Here is a 20,964-nt window from a genome sequence, read left to right as displayed (position 1 = left end):
ATTCAAAAGAGAGATTTATAAGTCAGAATAACAATTTATTAAAATAATGCAATAAGTACAGGTATACAGACAGACAATTGGTTTTAACCCACAAAACCCAAATGTACAAACCCAGCACCCTGGGGTATGAACAAAAGTGGTGTACCTTGGCCCACGCCCCGAGTCCAAAGCAAAGGGAGAGGGGATAAAACCTGCTGGTGGGAGAGCTGTTGTAGTCTGGTCAGAAGTGGTGATTGCAGTCCAGTTGAGGGTGGTGGTCTCAGCCTGGTTGGGAGCAGCGGTGGTCTGCTGTCTTCTTCTGGGTCCCACGAGAGAGAGCCCCAAGGCTCTGAAACTCCCAGTTATATACTCTCCAGTTCAGGCGGGAGTGCTCAGTCCCTCTCTCAGAGTAGGGAATTCCATAAAAGGGCATGTGGATGCTCAGTCCCTCTTATCAGAGCGGGGAATTCCATATAAGGATATCAGAGCGGGGAATTCCATAAAAGGGTACAGGAACATCTTCCCACCTTGCAGGCCTCTACTGACAGCAGTTTTTGGGAAATGGCATGGAGGCTATAGAATACACAGTTTTGGGTTACACCCATCCAGGGATGAATTGGTCCCAGCCGTTCTAACCAGGACAACAGGCCATGGCCTAGTTAATGAACTGCACTCCACAGAGAACTGCTTGCTCAGAAACACTGCAAACCAGCCCAGCTCACATGTATCATACGTAGTATAATAACTGAGTAGTAGGAATGCTATTCCTGCGTGATCCTGCGTGCTTTCTCGCCCTTGAAGAGTAAAGACAACGCAGAAAGAATCGAGCCTCGCAGAATATACCACCTAAGGAGTCTTTCTGCTGTGTCTTTTGCAACTGGACATGCCTTTCTCGTATTGGTCTTTTTAGCCACCAACGCGCTTGCAAGAAACGTGGGTAGAGCCCTTCCCAAATCTTTGTTCGCGAAGCCTAGCCATGAGGAATGCTATTAAGCTCTGTATTTCTGGTAGGAAAATATAAGATTATTTGTGAAAGAACTTTGTCACCACTTGACTTCTTTCAATCAAAAGTGAACATTCTTTTCAAAACAATAGAACAGGATCCTACAACTTCAAGCCAGGATCCTGCTGCTATTTGTATTTAAGAAATGGCAGTGTTCCTTTGTTGCATTTACGATGATAATACAGTATTCCTATGGGACCAGGGGATCTTCACTTTCCGTTCTGACAAGGCATTTGATTCCTTTTGGGTTGAAATCTCTATGTCATAAGTACAGAAGAGTCATCTTTCCTCTTTTTCACCCACATCTACCTCCTTTGGAACTTTGCTCATAAATTCAGTTAATGCAAACAGAACCAACTGGCTGTTCACATTGATTAGCCTGCTCACTGAAGCAAAAGCCAAGGTTTTCTTGGCTTAGGCCTTCAAGTACTTAAAATAATATAATTCTTCATGGAAAAGTACAGTAAAACAGAACAGAAATAAAATAGAGTTTTGGAGAAATTTCTAAACACCAGTAAAATGTAGTTGAGAAGGCTGCATTTCTATGGAAAGAAGGGCAAAGGGAGGAGATTATTAACACTTCAGGGTTCATTAAGACACGACCACCTATTACAAGTTCTCAGATATTTCCACAAAACATATTATACTTGAAGAGGGGAAAAGATAAGCTGTTCACTACAAACACACATAATAGATTTCCATTCTATTGTGTTTCTGTGCACCAATCTGAAATTGTTTGGATTACAAAGAAACAGACAAAGAAATGTCAATTTTATTTTTTATTCTTAAACTATTTGCTTGTCGTCTTTATTATACTTTCCGTTTTTTCACAAGACCAAAATATTATAATTTGGAAACTGGACTAAAGTTTCCCAATACAAGATGCAAATTTTCTGCCAAGCAGAACATCAGTTTGATTCTCCTACACAGGTTCAAAACAAAGTATGTGCTTTGGTCTGTGCCCATCATGGAACACAGAAATTGGATAAGTGGCAATGGCAGTCTGGGAGATGTGTGCAGTCCTTCTTATTAGCCTAGGAGAGGATTCTTCTCTTATTAACTTGATGGAGAACCCTGTGCCAACCAAAGCTAATTGTGTTTGGTCTAAAGATGAGAAGAGTTTGTCCCTATGCAGTGGACACTACAAAGTTTTTTTTCAAATTCTTCTCTGAAAACTTTAGGCACTCCTCCTACTCTGCAATTCCAGCAGTGGAGGAGATGCTATTACACAGCATGTATAGTATAGCCCCATACCTACTTTATCTACAGCTAAATAAATGCAGCTACGCCAATATGGAATAAGTTGCTGGAGAATTCCTTAAAATATATGTCATAAATCTGGACAAGGAGCATATCCTATGCACACCTCATTATGTCATCAAGAGTTTTAGTAGTAAATCTATTCAGCTATTTTAATGATACTCTGCTTTTTTCTGTAGGACTCCTTTGCACTGGGCTGCAGCAGCAGGGAAAGCTGACTGTGTGCAGACACTGCTAGAACTGGGGATAGACAGCAGCCCTCGAGACATCAGTGAAAACACTCCTCTGACATATGCAATGTACTGTGGGCACACAGCATGCATCAAGCTGCTGTCTCAGGAGAGCAGGTAAAGTTCACACCTTGCACACATGTTGCCACTAACTAAAAAACAAATGTATTGCTTTTCATATGCTAGTGAAGAATTTGAGCCCTGTGTGATGTCTTCGTGATTCCCATTCAATACTCAGTTCAAGCTTTCCACCAATGTAGCAACATCAGAATTAGTCATCTACTCATTACTCATTAGTGAGCTTACACTACTAGCCTACCAACCAGCAGAGGGTTCTGAAGTGTAGCTCTGGCCCAGTCATCTTCATGCAGAAAATTTGTCTTACAAAATAGTTTCAGCCCTCAGATATATATCTTCCACTTTTTTGAAATCTCTATGCACTAGCTGTGTGTTTGTGTAATAAGACAGACAGATAGACTGAACACAAAAGCAGCTTTGCCAGGTAGACAATAAAATAAATCTCAAATTTTCATCCTCAAGGTAAGGGTTTGAGGTTATTTTCCTAGCCTTCTTTAGTTCTCTACCGTGTTTGACTCTTCTGAGTTCTTCTTTGTTAAAAAGTATAACAAAAGAGTTATTGCTCATGATCTTCCTCTCTCTTTGTATTTCTCATGTTTCAGCAGCTGTTATTTAATTAACTTCCATTCTTCAGTTTTGGTAAATAAATATGCACTGACATTTATCATCACATTTCTTTGTGCTTTCCCCTCCTTTCCAGTCAGCAGTTAGTATTATTTCCTATGCTACAACTTGTGAGACATGGGTATTATTACCTCTCCTCTTTCTCCTGCACTCTGTCTGTTAGAGGACATCCATCTCAAAACCACTACAGCAATACCACTATAGGTAACTATCTTGATCAATCTGAAACTGTGCTGGACTCCTTAAACACAGGCAAGGCAAGGCAAGGGAAAAGGGCAAAGGGGGAAAAGGAAAGGAGAAAAGGAGGGAAGTCATGGTGAACTAATGCCTTTGTTACGATGTTAGCAACGAATGTATTATTGTAAATACCACTTTCCAAATAGATCATAATACAAAGACCACTTGTTTTGAACCCAGCATCTTCCTGTTGTCATTGGATCTTTGCAGCTGATACATGCTGAAGTCAGAAAAGTTTGTTCGTTTTTCCCAGATAGCTGCATTGGGTTATGTTAAGGCAATCAACTGATAAGAAAGGAGGAAATAACACAGTGACATTTTCAGTCTTTGTTAACCACAAATTTGGAGTTTGAATTTTCTGCACCCTTGAACCAGTCCTGCAAATGTATCTGAACAGTATATCACACATTTCGTGGTCTAACACAGTTAGTATTTTTAAATTGTTTGGTAATACTGCCATCACATTTTGATTTGTACTTCCAGTAGATCTGAGTCAGTTCATCAGTTTCCCTCCAAGGACAACAGATGTATAAAGAAAGAAGGACAATTCAGTGTGCTGAACCACATCTTCTCTTGCAAAAAGAAGAAAGAAGATCAGAAAACCAGTCAGAAGGAAAGAAGCAGAGATCAATATCCTAAAGAAGAGACCTCAGAAGCAGATGATATCATCACCAGTTTTGATTGCATTATGAACACAAGTTGCAAAGACATTCCAAATCATTGTATGACCACCCATGACTTTAAAAGAAGGAGCACAGACACAAAGTATCTCATACCAGAAAAGAAGCAACCAGCATGTCAGGGACTTCTGCCCATCAGCATGCAGAGCCTCCCCCCAATCACTGCAGGCAATTCCTTCCTAACTGCTTCCCAGAACACAATGTCAAGCTTCTCTTTTAGCACCAGTACCCACCATTTTCCACACAAGTCTCAAAAGAGTAGGAGTGAACACAACTTGCTGGACCACAGAAGCAGCTGCCAGGCTTTGCTGGATGATCCCCGGAATGCAGACTCTAACCAGCTACTCTCCTACAAAGTCTGTACTAGGACTTCTTCAGACAAATGGATAAATGGCTTAAACTCTGATAGATCTCACCATGTGCTTCTGTGCCCTCCCTGCCTTCCCTCACTTCCTAGTTCTCCATCAGGTAATCTTTTTATCTTCTCTTTATCACAAATCTTATACAGACTGTTGTGGCAAGCTGATTCAGAAAAAAATAGGGATCCATAACATTTCTATTTCTTTAATATTTTTTCAGTATCTTCTCCCAGTATGTAGTAGTCATTACAGACAACATATAGATGGGACATCAGTTGAAAGCTGAAGGTGTGGGAAATAAGAGATTTGAGTAGGTCTGTTGAGCAAGCAAAAATGCAGGTATTTAGGAAGCACGTAAGGTATTTGAGCAATAAGTGCCTCCAGATAATATACATGCTTTGTGAATTGCACCCTAACACCTACTACCACACCTGCTGCCTTGTGTCTACGTCTGCTCCTGGAAGTAGATGTGCAAGGGAACAGTACTGCACTCAAATCTGCAACTGGGCTGAGAGCTGCTTCTGCATCCAACCACATCCACTGCCATGCTGGACAGCTCTACACCATGCCACTTTCCCTATATATGAATATTCTGACTCCAGGCTGCAGTGGCACCCCTTTTCACTCTTCTCACTGTTAGTGCCAGCTCTTTGGTCTAACATGCTGTTCTTATGGTTTCTCCAAAGCTGAATTCAGGTTGCTAAATTTACAGAGGTGGAGTAAATGCCTTTATGCAGTGGTCTGGAAATTGTAATGCAACAGTAACGAGGCAGAGCCTGAGAATTCTAAGGTGAATTTGAAACCAGGGTTTGGCTGGATTTGGGATCTGTTATTTTGTTTGACTCACATCCATGTTTAAATGAATCTGGCTGGCTGGCTTGCGTGCAGGAGTTTACTTCAACATATCAGTGTCTCCAACTTCATCTTCTTTGGGACTAGTCCCATGCCAAAATTAAACACATCTAGCATGCCTTCCAACTATTGCAATATCCAATTGAAAATGAAGCAAGCAACCCCAAACTTACCAGTACATCATTAAAAGCAGTAAACATTATACAATAAGTTAATCTATGCTCACCCCAAGAGACGTGAGCCATTACCCTCCAGTGAAAAGAGGAATGAACAGAAACCCTGTCTGGGAAGAACCCCCAATTAGCTGCATGATAGTGCAAACTGTACTGACATCTAAGTGAATTATAAAAAAGCAGATCTTTGTGCACATGTCTGACAAGAGTAGAGACTGTAACTTCAGAATGACAGGCCATTCTACATTGTGCAAATAAAGGCTGAAAATAGCTTTTCCAGGTAAAAAGGACCTATTTAAAAAGTTCCACTTCCCAAACATCAGGCCACATTCCTAAAAGCTTAATAGAACTGCTCTATAGGTGTCACTACTTTTTTACAATGCACTTTTCCCTATTCACTCAACCATATGAACCCTACTCTCCACACACCTATCAAGGATTGCTTCTGCATGACTCATTCTATGCTGAATTCTGCAAGGTTCAGCTCACTTGTGGAAGATGAGAATACCTGCAGGGCTTCTTTACAGCCTCAATATAACAGAGCACAGTGAAGCTAATATATTTGAGATTATTGGAGTTGACAGCAGTAGGAGGAATGAACTCAAACTGGATAAACCAAACTGGAGGACAACTATTTCTGGGAAATGTTTTGGAATTTGCTAGATTATTAAAACATTTGATGTATTATCAAATGTAGTATACTACAGTCTTAAGAAAATTTTTAAATCCCTGTTTGCTCTGGACAGAAGGATAGGTGGTTTTCCTAGAAAAGATGTTTCTATGATAAAAAGCTGCAATCAGCTGAATCAGGACAGACTGCATCCACTCAGTGCTCCATGATCCGAACAGGAACTGGGTATAGTACTTGAAGTCTACATGTATGAATAAGGGCAAAATCGTATCAATTATTTGAATTCTTCTAATTGTCGCAATGGGAGCCACCTTTGCATGTCCAAAGGAAAAGTAATTAATTTTATTTCCAAAATTTTATTATCTCCCTCAGAGAATAAAAAGACTAAGCCTGCTTTAAGCCCAGTTCTCTTTGTACCAGCTCCCTTTAGCAAAATTTTCCAACAATAAAAAAGATTCCTGTAGCTGGCAAGAAGGACTTCCTCTGAAACATGTGAATTAAAAGCCTGGAAAGAGGCAGACAGTGTCTGTCAGGAATACATTGCACAACATAGATATTGTCTAACACTTCTTCACGATAAAAAGATCTGCTTATCCCTCTTCATGCCTATGTATGTGGTTTAAATCTGTCTGCCCCTGTAATTAAAGCAACCTGACTTGCCGTGAATTAGAACTGCATTTTCTGTATGAGCTCCAGGGCTTCCAGGTCTCCAGTGCACTGTGCCTGCAGGACTTAAAGGGATCAGAAGCAAAGAAGGCCTGGCTCCAGTCCAGCCAGCAGTGCTGTGCAGGCAGCTCTTTCAGAGGAAAAATATCTTTTGTTGGTTTTTGTTGGAGTTTTTCAATTGGTTTGTTTTGGGTTTTTTTCTGCAGAAGACTTAGCTGAGTGGAAAAAACAACATCTGAGTTTTGAAGGCATTGAAGTGTTAATACTTCATTTCTCAATTCATGACTGTGGGGGCTACATATAATTTCCTAATCACTAAATACTTAGGCCAGGATTATGGGTATCAATAATCTAGAGGAACTCAATTTGAAAATTATTTTCTCTCTTGACACACAGTGTTGGTTGTCTTGCATGACCATGTCTCTTATTAAAGTCAAAGCTAATTTTTGTGCTCACTGCTACAAAGGGAGCTGGCACATACATGTACCAAACCTTTTAGAGGTTTTTTGTTCTGCTTTCTGTGCTCCTGGGAATAAAAGATGAGTCAATTTACTAGCTGAGCATTAGCACTTATACAAAGGGGAGAGGTTGCTATGGGTAGCAGTGAGAATTACCTTACTATTATGCCATTGGTTTCTCTCAGTATTACTGCTTTGTCTTGCCCTCCACTGAGAAGAGCAAAGATAGACTATACCAAAAACTACTGTCAATAGTGCAAGAGTGTTTCCCAGCCACAGTACTGAGCCGCCATCAACAATCCAAAGCATTTTGTATTTAGGAGCTTCGCAATAATCTCTTTTTGCAAAACGTACTGCCAGCTATATTCCACAGGGAAAAATGGTGTAACTAGAGAAATTCCAAGTGACACGTGAGAAAGGAAGCCTGTCTCAAATATAAAGCAGCTCTGAGAGCGTATCATCCACTCATCTTTTACATTACTAAACTTCCAGATTTAAGGTGATACTTTATTACAGATTTTATTACAGCAACCCAGTACCTTCTATTTGCTTGAATAGGTAATGTGAAAAGCAGGCTATTATTAAGTTTATATTGGTACAAGCAAGATGGTATAGTCCAACAGGAAGTATTTCTTGGCCAGGAAAGAGTAGAGCACAGCTGATCAGTGTGGCTGTTGCTTTCTCAAACTGAAGAACCAATTTACAGTGGGACATTCATCATAATATTAACAATTTTTACCTAAAACACAGCACAACATGGTTCAAAAAGAACAACCTGTAAAAAAATGTCAGCAAACAAAACCAAATGCAGTCCTGCATTTTATAATAATAAAATTGCTTCCTTTCCATTTCATTCAAAAATAAATGCCATCGTAAGTGTGCTCTTGGGGACAGCAAAGATGATGTCTCAAAGAAAGAAAAACTATTTTTTCACATGTTATGTGGAACAAACAGGAAGGAAGAGCAGAAGAATACTTCCACTTGATGCCAGAACTTTTAAAAAAAGTATTCTTTTCCAAGCATTCACGCAGCCTTGCAAACATGATTATGCTTTGTACTGTTGTTTTGCTACCAAATATCCCCATTTATGAAATGAACATATCTCTTGATAGCAACAACAACCTCCCATCATGAAAGCCATAATGGTACACACACAATAATCCATTAGTTCTCAGCATAAGCATCACTTAAACCAATATAACTCAAATTGAACTAATGAGAGCAACAGATGATTCTCTGCTATATTGAAATTGATATATTTAGTTCTTTGTGCAAAGTGAATGCAATGTCTGTAGAAGAAATTTACCAACTAGACACTAGAAGTGTTAAAGACTAAATAAGGAGTAAAACACAGGAAAAGGAAACCAAAGGCTGTTTCTATTAGGCACAGCTCCCCTGTACAAGATTCTTCATGCTTTAGCTCAATACACATCATCTTCACTCACAAGATCCAGCAGACTGACCCAATGTCTATAACTGTTGTGGGTTTTGGACCAGAATCTTCTTCCATGCTGATCTGAAGGCTGCACTATAACGTGATGGTTTGTCTGATAAACACCACTTTAGCTCCTTTCACACAGAGTCCATTTAGTATGGTAGTAAAATAATAAGAGAGTTACAGCAATCTTGACAACTACTTCAGTGCAGCTCTAGTAAACAACTATGCAACTATTTTTCTGCAGCTTTATCTTGCACAGCCCAGCAATACATAGGTATTTTCAAGTACCAACTACAAAGTCTCAAAGGAAATGAATATCATTCTGTCTCTTCCTATTGCTTAGGATGTCCTGTTACATCCACCCTGTGTCTCCCCTTGTCCCTGTGTGCTGACAGAGCATATGCTTGCTCTGCAGTGAGCTATGTTGCAATGTCCTGATGGATGAGCAGCTGTTTGGCAGGACACTCACAACAAAGCTCATTGCAAATCTGGTGATAACGAGAAAAATAATTTGAGGGACTCAAACATCACAGAATAAGATCAGCTCAGGAAAAGGATCTGGGAAAAATCTGATTTGGTGCTGGAGTTTCTACTTTTTCAATATTAGTCATGTCATTTATTTAGTGAAATGCATTATATCTTCTAACATACTGTCTATTTTAATAGTATTAGACCAAAGTTGACCTTTATCTTAACTAGTGACATGCCACAGTTAGCCAATCAACCTTTCATTTTTCAGTATCTATTCTTCTTTGTAAAAATGAAATTGCCATAAACATAGTTTAATAAGGATCAGTATCAGTTTATATCAATTCTCATACATTTTCATCGGCAGCAAAACACTCTTAAAGCTCATCTTTACTGCTTCAGCCAGCCTCCTTTTCCAACCAGCAGTTGAACTCCATTTGTGTTCTAGTACTTAGAAAGGATGAGACCCTACTAGAGTATTTTGCAAACTAAAGATTCAATTCTGTAATCAAATCCATCTAGTTGAATAATTATATGAATTTAGTGTCCAAATATTCTTATGCAGAGCTAGCTACTGGACTGTGCCTTTTTTAAGACCTAATACTATATTAGGTATATGAGAGGAAAGGAAGTGATAAGGGTATATGTGAAGGTTATATTAAATCAATCACTCCTTTTAATTTATATAAAGCAAACTAAGTAACAGCTTTTCTTCTCAGTCAATGGTTTCTTGTTATTACACTGTTCTGAGAATTACTAAGTAAGTTTTCTTTTTTTTCTAGAAGCCCAAAATTTACAGTGCACAGTGTATTATTTAATTTTTTTTTCTTTCACAGGTAAACATTTATAACAGATGTCCATAGACCAACACAAAAAAAAAATCTTATTCGTGTATGGAACAGCTTAGCTCCCATACCCAACCACTGTGCTCACCAAAGTAAGTACACACAAGTATCAGTTACAATATCAAACTGTGTGCCTTCATCACTGGCACCTGAAGGCTTGAGAGAAGTTTCATGTTCCTTTTTCAAAACGTCATAGAATGGCGTTGGAAGACACCTCTGGAGACTGTCTAAACCCCTCTGCGCACAGAGAAATCTCCTACAGCAGGATCAATCCAGTTATGTTTCAAATATGTCTGTGAATGGAGACTCAGACTACACAATTTCTCTGGGCCAACTGTTCCAGTGTTTGACTACCTTCAGAGTAAAAAGGTTTCTTCTTACTTATTTTTGGCCATTGACTCTTTTCCCTGTGTAAGACACCAGTGAGAGGAATCTGTCTCCTCCATTACTCTCCCCAATTAAATATCTATACATATTGATAAGGTCCCCTGAGCTGCCTTCCTTTCTAAAGGCTGAACAGTCCCAGCTCTTTCAGTCTCCACTTTGAGGCTGGACACTCCAATCCTTTAGTCATCCCCATTGCCTTTCACTGGACTTGCTTCAGTATGTCCATGTCACTCTTATACTGGGGCCTCAGAACTGGACTCACTACTCCAGATGTCTCACCCAAGCTGAGTAGAGGGGAAGAATCCCCTCCCACAATCTGCTGATAATGCTTTTCCTGATGCAGCCCCAGATGCTGTTGGCTCTTGTAGCCTCAAGAGCACATTGCTGGCTCACACTCACCTTGTTGAAATACAGTCCCAAAGAGCAGGAAAGCTTCACCCCACTCCCACAGCCCTGGCAGAGTGTCAAGACTTAGTGATTGTTCCAGGCTGGATCAAGTCAGTAGCTGGGGTGTTCTTCATATACAAACACTAGCCCTACCCCCAACAGTGTCCTGCCCTCTCATTTTTCTGTTCAACACAGGACAAATCTCACAGTGTATACTGGATGGGGATTTACAGTTTATTGTTTGTCATCCTGCAGATCAGCCAGGCCCTAAACCACTCACATTTCAGAGCTAAATTTAAGACTCTTTTTCTCTTATAATCTGAGTTTCAGAAGCAGTTCTGAAGTTATAACAGTAGTACTAAAAATGAAACAGCAGAGGTAGCCTTATAGGGAACATCAGACTGAGTAGGGATATACAGAATCCTGCACTACTGCTTCTCTGCAAATAAGAGAGGAAAAAGAAAAGTATAGATATGTGAATTAATGGCCAGTCTTCGCGAACGAAGATTTGGGGAAAGGTCTTTTACCTTTCCAGCCTGCGCAATGGATTTTTTAGGTGAGACACAGCCTGCGCTGAACTGAGCCCACCCTTTAATCCTAAGGTTCATCTGCCGGGGCCAAGCAAGCTTGGACAATGGCAGTGAGGTCCTCAGGACGCAGGTTTGTTTAGAGTGACCTTCTCATAGATGGATGGCCTTACAGGGCTAACGGACTCCATCTGCCCGGGGGACTGGCTGGATTTGAACCTGGGTTGCAGAGGTGAGAGTCCTGCACGCTAACCACTAGGCCACCAGGGGTCCCCAGATATGTGAATTACTGAGGAGGTATTCTCTGTCTGCTCTGCGGAAAGAAGATAATCTAAGTGCTTTTAAAATCCCAGCTCCAAATGTTCAATTTTTTTAAGCTTTCTACTAATGTGTCTTCTAGTTATAACATAGTTGTAAAAGAATATTTCATAATCATTGCTGATCTTGCAGTAATTCATATAAATAGTCAAGAATTTAGTTCTAGCCTCACGCCAAAAAATGTCTTTTACAAATAAGATAAAATTACCACAACTAATAATAATTAACTAACAGAGCACATTCATCCAGGTGCCATTACTGCCTGAATATTAGTTCAAGCCAGTAACAGAAAAGCAAAATTATTTGCAAAATAAATTACATTTTTTCTTTCTTAACACAAATGACACATTTGCTCCTGGAGCTTTCCAAATAGCTGTTCCAGAGCCAAGATTTCACTCATCCTCCATCCAGTCCCAAAAATATTACCATTCTGGACACAGCCTTTACCCTGGCAAAGTGCTCCAGCAACAAAGATGAATATCGTCATTTGTGTTTCTCGAATATTTTTATTAGATAAGATGTATGTTAAAAACATGCAAGGAAAAAAATTTAAAAAAAAAAGAAAAGAAAAGAAACCAAAAAGCTAGAACAATAAAATAAGCATAAACTAGAAAGAGAATTGAAACTACTCAGAGATTAACAGAAAGAAGAAACATGTCCCCAGAAAAAGGAAGGGCAATGAAAAAAAAGAAGAAATACTTAAAATATCTAAGCAAAAACATTCAAAAGCACCCATTAGAAAATGGAAAATGAAATAGTAACCTAGGAAAAGAATACTTGAGTGACTTTATACCACAGTTTATAAATTCTCACACTCAAGATATTCCCAAGGTCAAAGAGGTTCCTCACATGGCTTCTTGAGTAGCCTCAGCACGTACTACATCTCTTATTCTGCATGCTGCTGCTTCACCCCCAGCACACTCTTTCTATTTCATCATGCAACACTCCCAACAGGCCCTGGAAAACAGGCTTATAACTATTACACACCCCTCACAGAATGCCAGAAGAATTTTCCAATAAAAAAGAGAACTCTTGGCTGCTCTCACTTCTTCATATGGCTTAGAAGGTCTGACACTGCATTGTTTCTGGAGAAAGTGACCTTAGTACTTGTTGAACAAAAAGCCAACAACAACAAAAACCACAAACAAACAAAAAAACTATTTAAAAAATCTGTTTCTACAGGTCATTTTACAATATTTTTGGGCGATCGGTAGTTAGCTTTGCTGTTAATGGTCATGATTTGAAGTTTCTTCTTTCTCAAGTTAACTGCAAACCATTTCACAAAGCACCCACATCTCTGCAGAAGGCTGCCATTGTCCACTGTTTGCAAAGGAAAGGAGCCTAAAAGCCATCCCTTCTGGTGGACGATATACTCCTTGGGCAATGCCTCTCTGATAGCCTTATTTTTACCTCTGCAGTTTGTAATAGCAGCCTCTCAAATATCACTAGTGAGTGGAAAAGGCTCACTGAATTAGTAGCTTGTATTGTACCACTAGGTCTTCAGCGAGTGACTGTGCCCTTTGCATGTGAATAATTACTGGTGCTTTTGCTGTATGTAGCTCCTGGATGTATGACAACCCACCTTAAGGGCTCTGCCTCTCGCAGATCCCAGTTCAGGGTCCAGGCTGATGGGTTTGAATACACGTACTAATACTAGTCATTATATGTATTGTTTCAAAGTCATCCATGTACCAGTCCTGAATCCTGAATCAAATATTCTAAACTGAGCACAGTATGTGCAACTAGGTGGAAAGCACTGATGTTTATCATGGCTTTATCACTGGGTTTATCATGGCTACCCGGTCATGGGCATGAGGTTAAGCTACAGTGCTTTTGCCCTACTTAAGCCCTTCATTAAGGGCTTATCTAGTACATAAAGTGTTCTGGATATTTTTCACACAGTTGAGAACTTCGAATATATTAACATGTGACTATGTTCCAAAAAGGGAAACAAATGAGCCTCACAACATGCGTCTGGTTTACTCACCAAAATTTCAGTGAATTCAAAGCACTCTGCCATGTGCCAGAAAACAAATGGGCTTGTTTATTGTATTTAGCCCTCTCTGTTTCACACAAATTGAATACCAACTAAAGCGAAGTATTAATGGTTTGGCTTGGGTTTTTTTCATGGAAGGGAGAACTAAGTGATTTCCTGACTTTCTGAACATGAATTAACCTTGAATATGACTCACAAATTGCAGTACACTGCCAAAGGCCTGGCAGCTCTGGTAAATACTGTCTGCTCAGGTCATAACAGCTTGAATAGTAATTGAAATTAGCTTAAAAAGAAAAAAAATCTACTAGGTTTCTAAATCCTCTCTATAAAGATTCTGCTTTGCCCTAAGTTGACACCTGGTAAATCTTGGAAAAAAATATATTTTAAAAAAATATATATGCAGTCAGGGCCTACTGCAGACATTAGAGAGGTAACATTTTTTTTCAACAGGGCAAAATAAATAAAACACAAAATTTCAAACTAGAACCCTTCAGGAAAATGGTAATAGCCTCCCATATATTCATCACAAATAGGCAGATGAAAGGAAATCACAGATGCAATGAGAATGCAGTCAAGGAAAAATGAATGTGAAAAGTTGCAAGGAAGATTCTCCAGCTGAAACAGAGACAGTGTTAACTCCAGTAGGGAACTCTTCATATGCTTAAACTGAAAAACCTGAGCTGTTTGTATACAATGAGCTTGTGAATAAAATGGAGAATAAAATGAAAAGAAGTTAATACAACTCACAGTAAATTCCAAGGCAGAGAAAAACAGGTCTTCAATTTTAGGTTTTCAATTCTCCTTTTGAAAAATCAGAAAATTAATGAGTTGTCAAAATGAAGGAGCTTAAGGATTTCAGTTTAGAGAGAAGATATAGAATTATATTTTAGTTCTATTGTTTGTAAGAGAGAAGATATAGAACTATAAATTTTAGAGAAGATATAGAACTATATCAACATTAAAGCACAAACAATGTTACACTGCTGAGCGTGAGGTGGAAATTAAAGATGATCTAAATCCACAGATTCTTACAAGACTACGATAGAGAATACAACAGGTGTGCCTTTGGTCTTTGAGTGTGCATTTCACTGTGCCACAGGGTAATGGGCTACTTTTGTGGCCTGTGAATAGCAGAGCATGTGTGGACCTGTATGACTGTGCCTAAATCAACCCAGACACATTCTTCCATTTCATCTTCCTAAGGTTTTTATCAGCATTTATCAGCATTTATCCAGGCTAATAGAGCATTTTGGGTAAAAATAATATATTCCCATGAAACATTTCTGTTTCAGTCACCCTGTTGTTTGTGATGAAAAAATGTGTTGTGGAAATCTCTCCAAAAGACCAAGTTTCCTCCAGACAAATTATAGATTCTCTGCTTATCAAAAGCAAACCTTTGAACTTGTCAAGGCTTATTTTTCACCAAACACAAAATAAATCACCTAACACTGCAGTTGTTTTCTTCAGCTGAAGATTAACCCTGCCAGGCTTATACGATTTTTTATTAATATTTTGATCACATTTTTCAAATACAGTTTTGAGTACAGACAATAAGAGACAACAGTCCAAAGAAAGTAGCAAACTTATTTGTAAAAATGCTATGTTTTTGACTTTGTACACTCTTTCTCTTTTTTTTATTTTTTTTTACCTCTAGTTCAGCTATCACCTCAGGGTGCTAGGAAGTTTAAGTCCCTAAGGACTGGTGCAGTTATTCTCCCACCAGCTCCAATCTCCAGATCCCAGAAAAGGGGACATTCTCAGAGTCATATCCTCTATTCTCTCTTGCCTGGTCTATCAGGAGAGCCTCTGGAACTAAGCCATGTCCTACCTGCTATCCCAAGCCAGAAGAAATCTAATCCTGCAGAAGAGCTTGAGAAATCTCTCACCAAACCAGATGCTGAAAATTAACTCATCACACTGGCCTAAATCAGTTGAAATAAGTGCAAGTCTAAGTGCTGTTACAAGATAACTGCACAGCAAAATCTCATTAATTTGCGCTAATGATACTCTTATGAACTTGACTGTAAATCACTAAAACCCAAGAAAACATAGCACATCACAAAAGCTGCACTATATATAGATATACACACACATGTATACATATATATGTGCATTTTCATTATAGATTTCATTTATTATGAAATCACTAAATATTTAATGTGCTGCAAACTTACATTGTGAATGGAACCTCAACACATGATTTTGTGATTTTGTTGCAGTAATGTGCTGTTAAGCCTTTCAGAGAAAATAGGAACAAAGAATAAGATTTTCTGCATGATTTAAAACTCAGAACTAGGAAACATAAATTGACAGGGTTTCTCTGTAGTTTGTAAATACAAAGGTGCTGATTTGGATGCTGTGTACCATCAAAAAAATCTTTTTAAAATTAAAACCATAATCTGAAAATAAAAGGCAGTTTTAGCAATTGAGGTCTTTTGTCTCTTTGTTTTTCACATATTTTCTAAATTAAGTTTGTGGGGTTTATGAATTCAACAAGGTAGAAAAGTACAATGAAACACTAATCCCTGTGAGACAGACAGTGCTGTAGCACTGTTCAAAACTGTTCATTTCACTGACAGATTTATGTCTCTTTCATTTAATTCTTCATACACTGCAGTGACAAAAATGCAATTGTGTATTATCTTCATAAAATAAGGATTGCACAGTCCTGACTTTTTAGGCATTATTTCATCACTTTGATCACTGAACTGAAGGAAATATAACTAGACTGCTATTCCCTCAAGAACCTTGGCAAGTGCTATAAGCCTTTGACTAAACATTTCACAAGACTGTCCTTTTCTAGAGGCCAACAAGGATGCCAGCCTCTGCTTGCTTCAGGATTCTTATCTAAATCTTGCTGCCATTACTTTAGAGGCTTCCCCACTTCAGATTATAGAAGGGCTGTGGGCATTACTGTGGGTGGGGGGTGGGGGGAGGTAGTCCCCTTTTGACACCCTTCTGTATCACCACTGCTAGTAAGACTGTCCAAAATTAGCTCTACATCAGCAGCTCATTCAACCAGAACACAGCACTTCTGTTTATCTCTAGATAAATGTTCTATTAGCTGTACAAACAGGTTTTTTGCTGTGTTGCAGTAAAAGATAAACCTGACACGAGGAAGAAGATAATCATGTCCCAGTAGCTGCAGTTTCCAATTTCCTTGTGGTAATGACTGTAAATAGAAGGATAGCTGGTGGCTGCCGCAGACAGTCCCAGAAAGAAAAAAGCAGAGCACAACAAGAGCTGCTCTCATGCAACACACCAGAGGGAACTTTTGCACATAAATAAAAGAACGTTTTATTTTTAAACATCTAATCCAAATGTCGGGGTATAAAGCTCAAATTCAACAAGTGATGTAAACATCTAGCTTCTTAATGAAAAACATGAGAGTAAAAAGCTCATGTGCTTGGACCTCGCGGGTAGCCTAATCCCTGAGGCTAAATGGAAAAAACACTGCATGACAGAAGTGTGCTCTGTTACAGGAAAAATCAATTCTGCCGTGCTCTCTTTGCACCTGACCAGTCCTGCTCAGTCCAGCCTCACTGAAAAGTCCAGTCTCTCCTATAGTGTAGCAGACTGGTATTTGCTCTACAAGGCCACTACCAGAGTTGCTCTGCTCTCCAGAGCCCCTGAACTTCTCTGCTTGAAACTCCACATATTCCAAGTCCCAAAATCACTATTCTGACCCATGCCCCTTTATACCTCTCCCTGTAGCCTCGCACAAGGGACAAGTGGTTCGTAAGTAATTTCCTAGAAATATTAAAGCTTCAGTGCAGACTTTATGCCACTATCACTTAGTACAAAGCCAATGGTTTTGGTGCAGACTGCACAGAGGAGAAGGAAAATCTAATTCATATAGCTCTGGCTGGTGGCAAATAACCTCTGTGTAAACTCCAAGTGTCATTGTGTAGACGTCACAAAAATGAGGTTTGTCTTCACAGAGTGAAAGCCCAAAGTAACCGCTTTGGCAAAGCTTAATTATCTTTAGTTCAACACACTGCTTGGGAATGAGTACACCATATGGAAGGAAGGGAAGACCAAATGGCTTAAGTAAATCCCAGTGGGGACAAACATTTGTGACTCCATTGCCACACAAGCCCTTTTCAGTGTTTAAGGAAAACACGCTTTTAGCTATTAAAACAGGCAAGTCACGTGTTGCAACTCCATTTTTCCCTGAATAGAAGGGGATCCTCATTGCAACTACTGGCTTTGAGGAAGGAGGTGAATCTCTCCTATCTCTTGTGTTACCCTGCCTATCCAGGGACCAGGAGAGTCCTGGGCTGCCTAGGCAATCATAAAAGCTGTGGTGGCGCCCATTTGGTTGCCAGCTATTCTTCCATGCTGGAGACAAATATAGGAGCAGTCTGTGTTAGCTTCCCACAGAGGCTTGAAAAAATTTCAAATGTTTCCAGTATTACAGCAGGCAAGAAAGGAAGACAAGTTTCCCCATGCCTTAGGCTAGACACTTCCATTCTCAGGAAGGAAGTAATCAGCTGTCCGTTTTTCCTGTTTAGCAGTGCTTTGTTAATGCGGCATGGGAGGAAAAACGTGAGTAATGAACAATTTTTGATCAAAGATAACACTGTCTTCCAAAAGAAATTCCTTAAAAAAATGCAGAATTTTGGGTGCAGTCACCCGAAGCTAGAAATACACATTACCAGTGCCTTCTCTCTATGCAATACATTTGATTGAGAGGATGCAGCTGCTAGATGATTTTTTCCTATCATTTGCCCCTTTTTCCTCATCTTTTTCTAGGAATGAGTGTTTTCTTCTGTGGACCTGCAACTAGGAAAGACTTTTTTGGGAAAGGATTGCAAATCCAATTGCCTGTTCAGAGGTAAGCATAAAATACAGATCTTACGTGAATAGAATGAGTCTTAAATGAATGGTAATCTGAACTAAGATCCAGGTCACTGTTCTGATGTGTTTCTTCTGTAGGCTGTCAATAAAGAAGGAGTTCATGTTTTACCAAATACAGATCTTTTAAAATTTAATGTTCACAGAAAGAATTAAAAATTATTCTCAGAAATGAGAAACTATTCATATCACCAGAAACCGTTGTTATTGTTTGGGTTTGGTAGCCAAATTCTACACTAAATAAACAAGGTAAATTAAGCTGAAGTCTTTCACCTTCAGAGGAGACCACACTGTTGACTGCAGCATACTGCATGAAAGATAACAAATGAACCAATACCTACTTATGCTACTCTGACCTTTTGCTCAGACCTTTCCTGGAAGATAATGGCAGGAGAGACAATAAAAGGCTAACACAGTTGATTACCAATTGCCAAGAAATGCCTGGTCAGTAGGTCATGACACAGACTTTTTTCCCCCTTTGTCTAGATTAAATATCCCTGGCACATTCTTCTGTGACACTAGTGGAGTGTTTACTCATGGAGCATGCGGTACTCGGGTATCTGGGGAGTTTCACGTGGCACAGAGAGCTAAGAAAATACATACACATACAGGATATATTCTATGACCAAAACAAACTATATTTCCTCACTGGAAAACTCTCTATATTCCTTATATCATTCTTATGAATGTCATTTCAAAATGCTTTTAAAATGGTGCAGCCTTTATTCCAGTGGACCATTTACTTATACATTTATACTGAATTGAGTAAACAGTAAACTGTGCAGGGGATTAGCATTAGTCCATAAAACAGAGAAAAATGTTCATATGTAAAACAAAGGATCATCCAGTATTAGGATCCTTCACAGGCTTTTCTATTGATGAGCAGAGTATCTGATCAGTAGGTTAATTTTCTTGTATAAATACCCAAAGAGGAAGCTATATCCTCTAAAATTCAGTCCTAATAACGCATTTTAAATGCCCCTATCACTGCTAAAAGTAGAGGTCTCTGTCCCTTTACTCCTTAATACACTGCATATTGTTACCATCACTACAGAAATGTCTGCACAATCCAAATGTTTTGCCAATGCAAAACACTAGAAGCATCATAGTTACCCCTTTGGGACATAAAAGCATAGCAACTTTTCAAACAATTGTAAGAGGACTATAAGAGCTCATCTGATGATACTGTCATCATGACTAACACTCCTCCTCTGCACCTGCATTATAATAATGATTTAGAAGAAGTATTGAATATATACATTGTTTGCCTTTGTATTTTAAAAGTGGAATTTTTTCTCATTATTTTCATTGTGTTTTCCTATGTTCCTTAGATCCAGAGATTTTTCTGTGCTGGCCCTATTGGTGGAAAAGCTCAGCATTATGACAGAGGCACTTTAGACCAGAGGTTGTCAGGTGTCCAGCCTCAAAGCCACCTCTGACCAAGGACGAAGAGTAGTACTTTATGTGAAGCTCTTGACAAAGAGCCAAAAAATGAATTCCATTCCCGTTGGGATCCTAAAGTCCAACAGTTATGACCCAGACAGTCAATACTGACAAGGGCCTTACCTGATGCAGGTTCTGCTGTGCCTGGTAAGGGCACAGAATCACAGACAGGGTCCGGTTGGAAGGGATCACATCGGGTCATCTGGTTCAACCTTCCTGCTCACTTACATGGCACAGCCTCCTGCAGTAACTTTCCATTCCCCATCTCACTGGTGGTGCTTTATGGCACTTGGCATCATTGTGTGACTTTCTGCTGCTCTGCCTACATGAAGAAGAACCCACAGAATCAAGGGCATGTCCATACCTGTCCAAGAGGATTACTTAACTCCATGCACATGTGCCTTCCTGCACCTTTGCACATCTTTCTGTGCTCAGTGCGTGGAATTCCATACTCTGGAAGAAGAATATGGTGGACAAATGCATCACACAGGAGCAGGCTGAAACTCCCTGAACACATCAACACACTAAGAAAAGGCTTGTGTGGCTGTAGCCACAATCATCACTACCCCACAGTCACAGCCTTTTCTAGCAAGATTACATCAGGAAGATGAGTTTGGAAAGATGGGGAGTGAGGGGAAGGGGCAGGAGAAGCAGATCCCCTGCTCAAACAGAGTGCCAAAACCTTCAGCTATATTTTCAGCTTGCCAACTTAGCTGAAAGTAGCTTTGCACATATTCTGAAAACTATGAAGGGAGACCTTCCCACAGTGCACTTAAATAATTGAAAGAAATGGGGCTGTATCTTTCATATGCAACGGATGAGGGTAAATATCACCTGAGGAAGGAAGAAATATAAAGTCTAACCGGAAAGGCTATACTAAATATACAGTTGTAAAGACTACATTTTCAGTTTCTAAAATTTGTCAGTCTTGTCCTGGTTTTGAAGTGACTCTTGGACTCTAGGAAATAGGCAGAGATTTATTAGTAAGAACAGCTAAACCAAATTATTAAATGATTCTGTATACCCAGGGGGAGGCTCTGTCTCCCATTCTGTCCAACTCCTAGCACA

At 39.4% G+C, this 20,964-nt stretch overlaps 1 protein-coding gene across 1 annotated transcript in view; it reads left to right on the top strand.

The window, feature by feature from the left end:
- Positions 1–16,012, top strand: part of ANKRD55 (ankyrin repeat domain 55) — a 47,864-nt gene extending 31,852 nt beyond the window's left edge. The window contains 5 exon segments of the mRNA XM_027709359.1: positions 2,422–2,589; positions 3,898–4,559; positions 9,973–10,008; positions 10,011–10,073; positions 15,251–16,012. Coding sequence (XP_027565160.1) covers positions 2,422–2,589; positions 3,898–4,559; positions 9,973–10,008; positions 10,011–10,073; positions 15,251–15,504 — 1,183 coding nt within the window. The 3' untranslated portion in view covers positions 15,505–16,012.
- The last annotated feature ends 4,952 nt before the right edge of the window (positions 16,013–20,964 follow it).

This window comes from Neopelma chrysocephalum, unplaced genomic scaffold (assembly GCF_003984885.1).
Source record: "Neopelma chrysocephalum unplaced genomic scaffold, ASM398488v2 Primary Assembly neopelma1_96770, whole genome shotgun sequence".
Classification (NCBI taxonomy): Eukaryota; Metazoa; Chordata; class Aves; order Passeriformes; family Pipridae; genus Neopelma; species Neopelma chrysocephalum.
The sequence above is the reverse complement of the archived record's forward strand: the minus strand, read 5'-3'. Positions and strand labels throughout refer to the sequence as shown.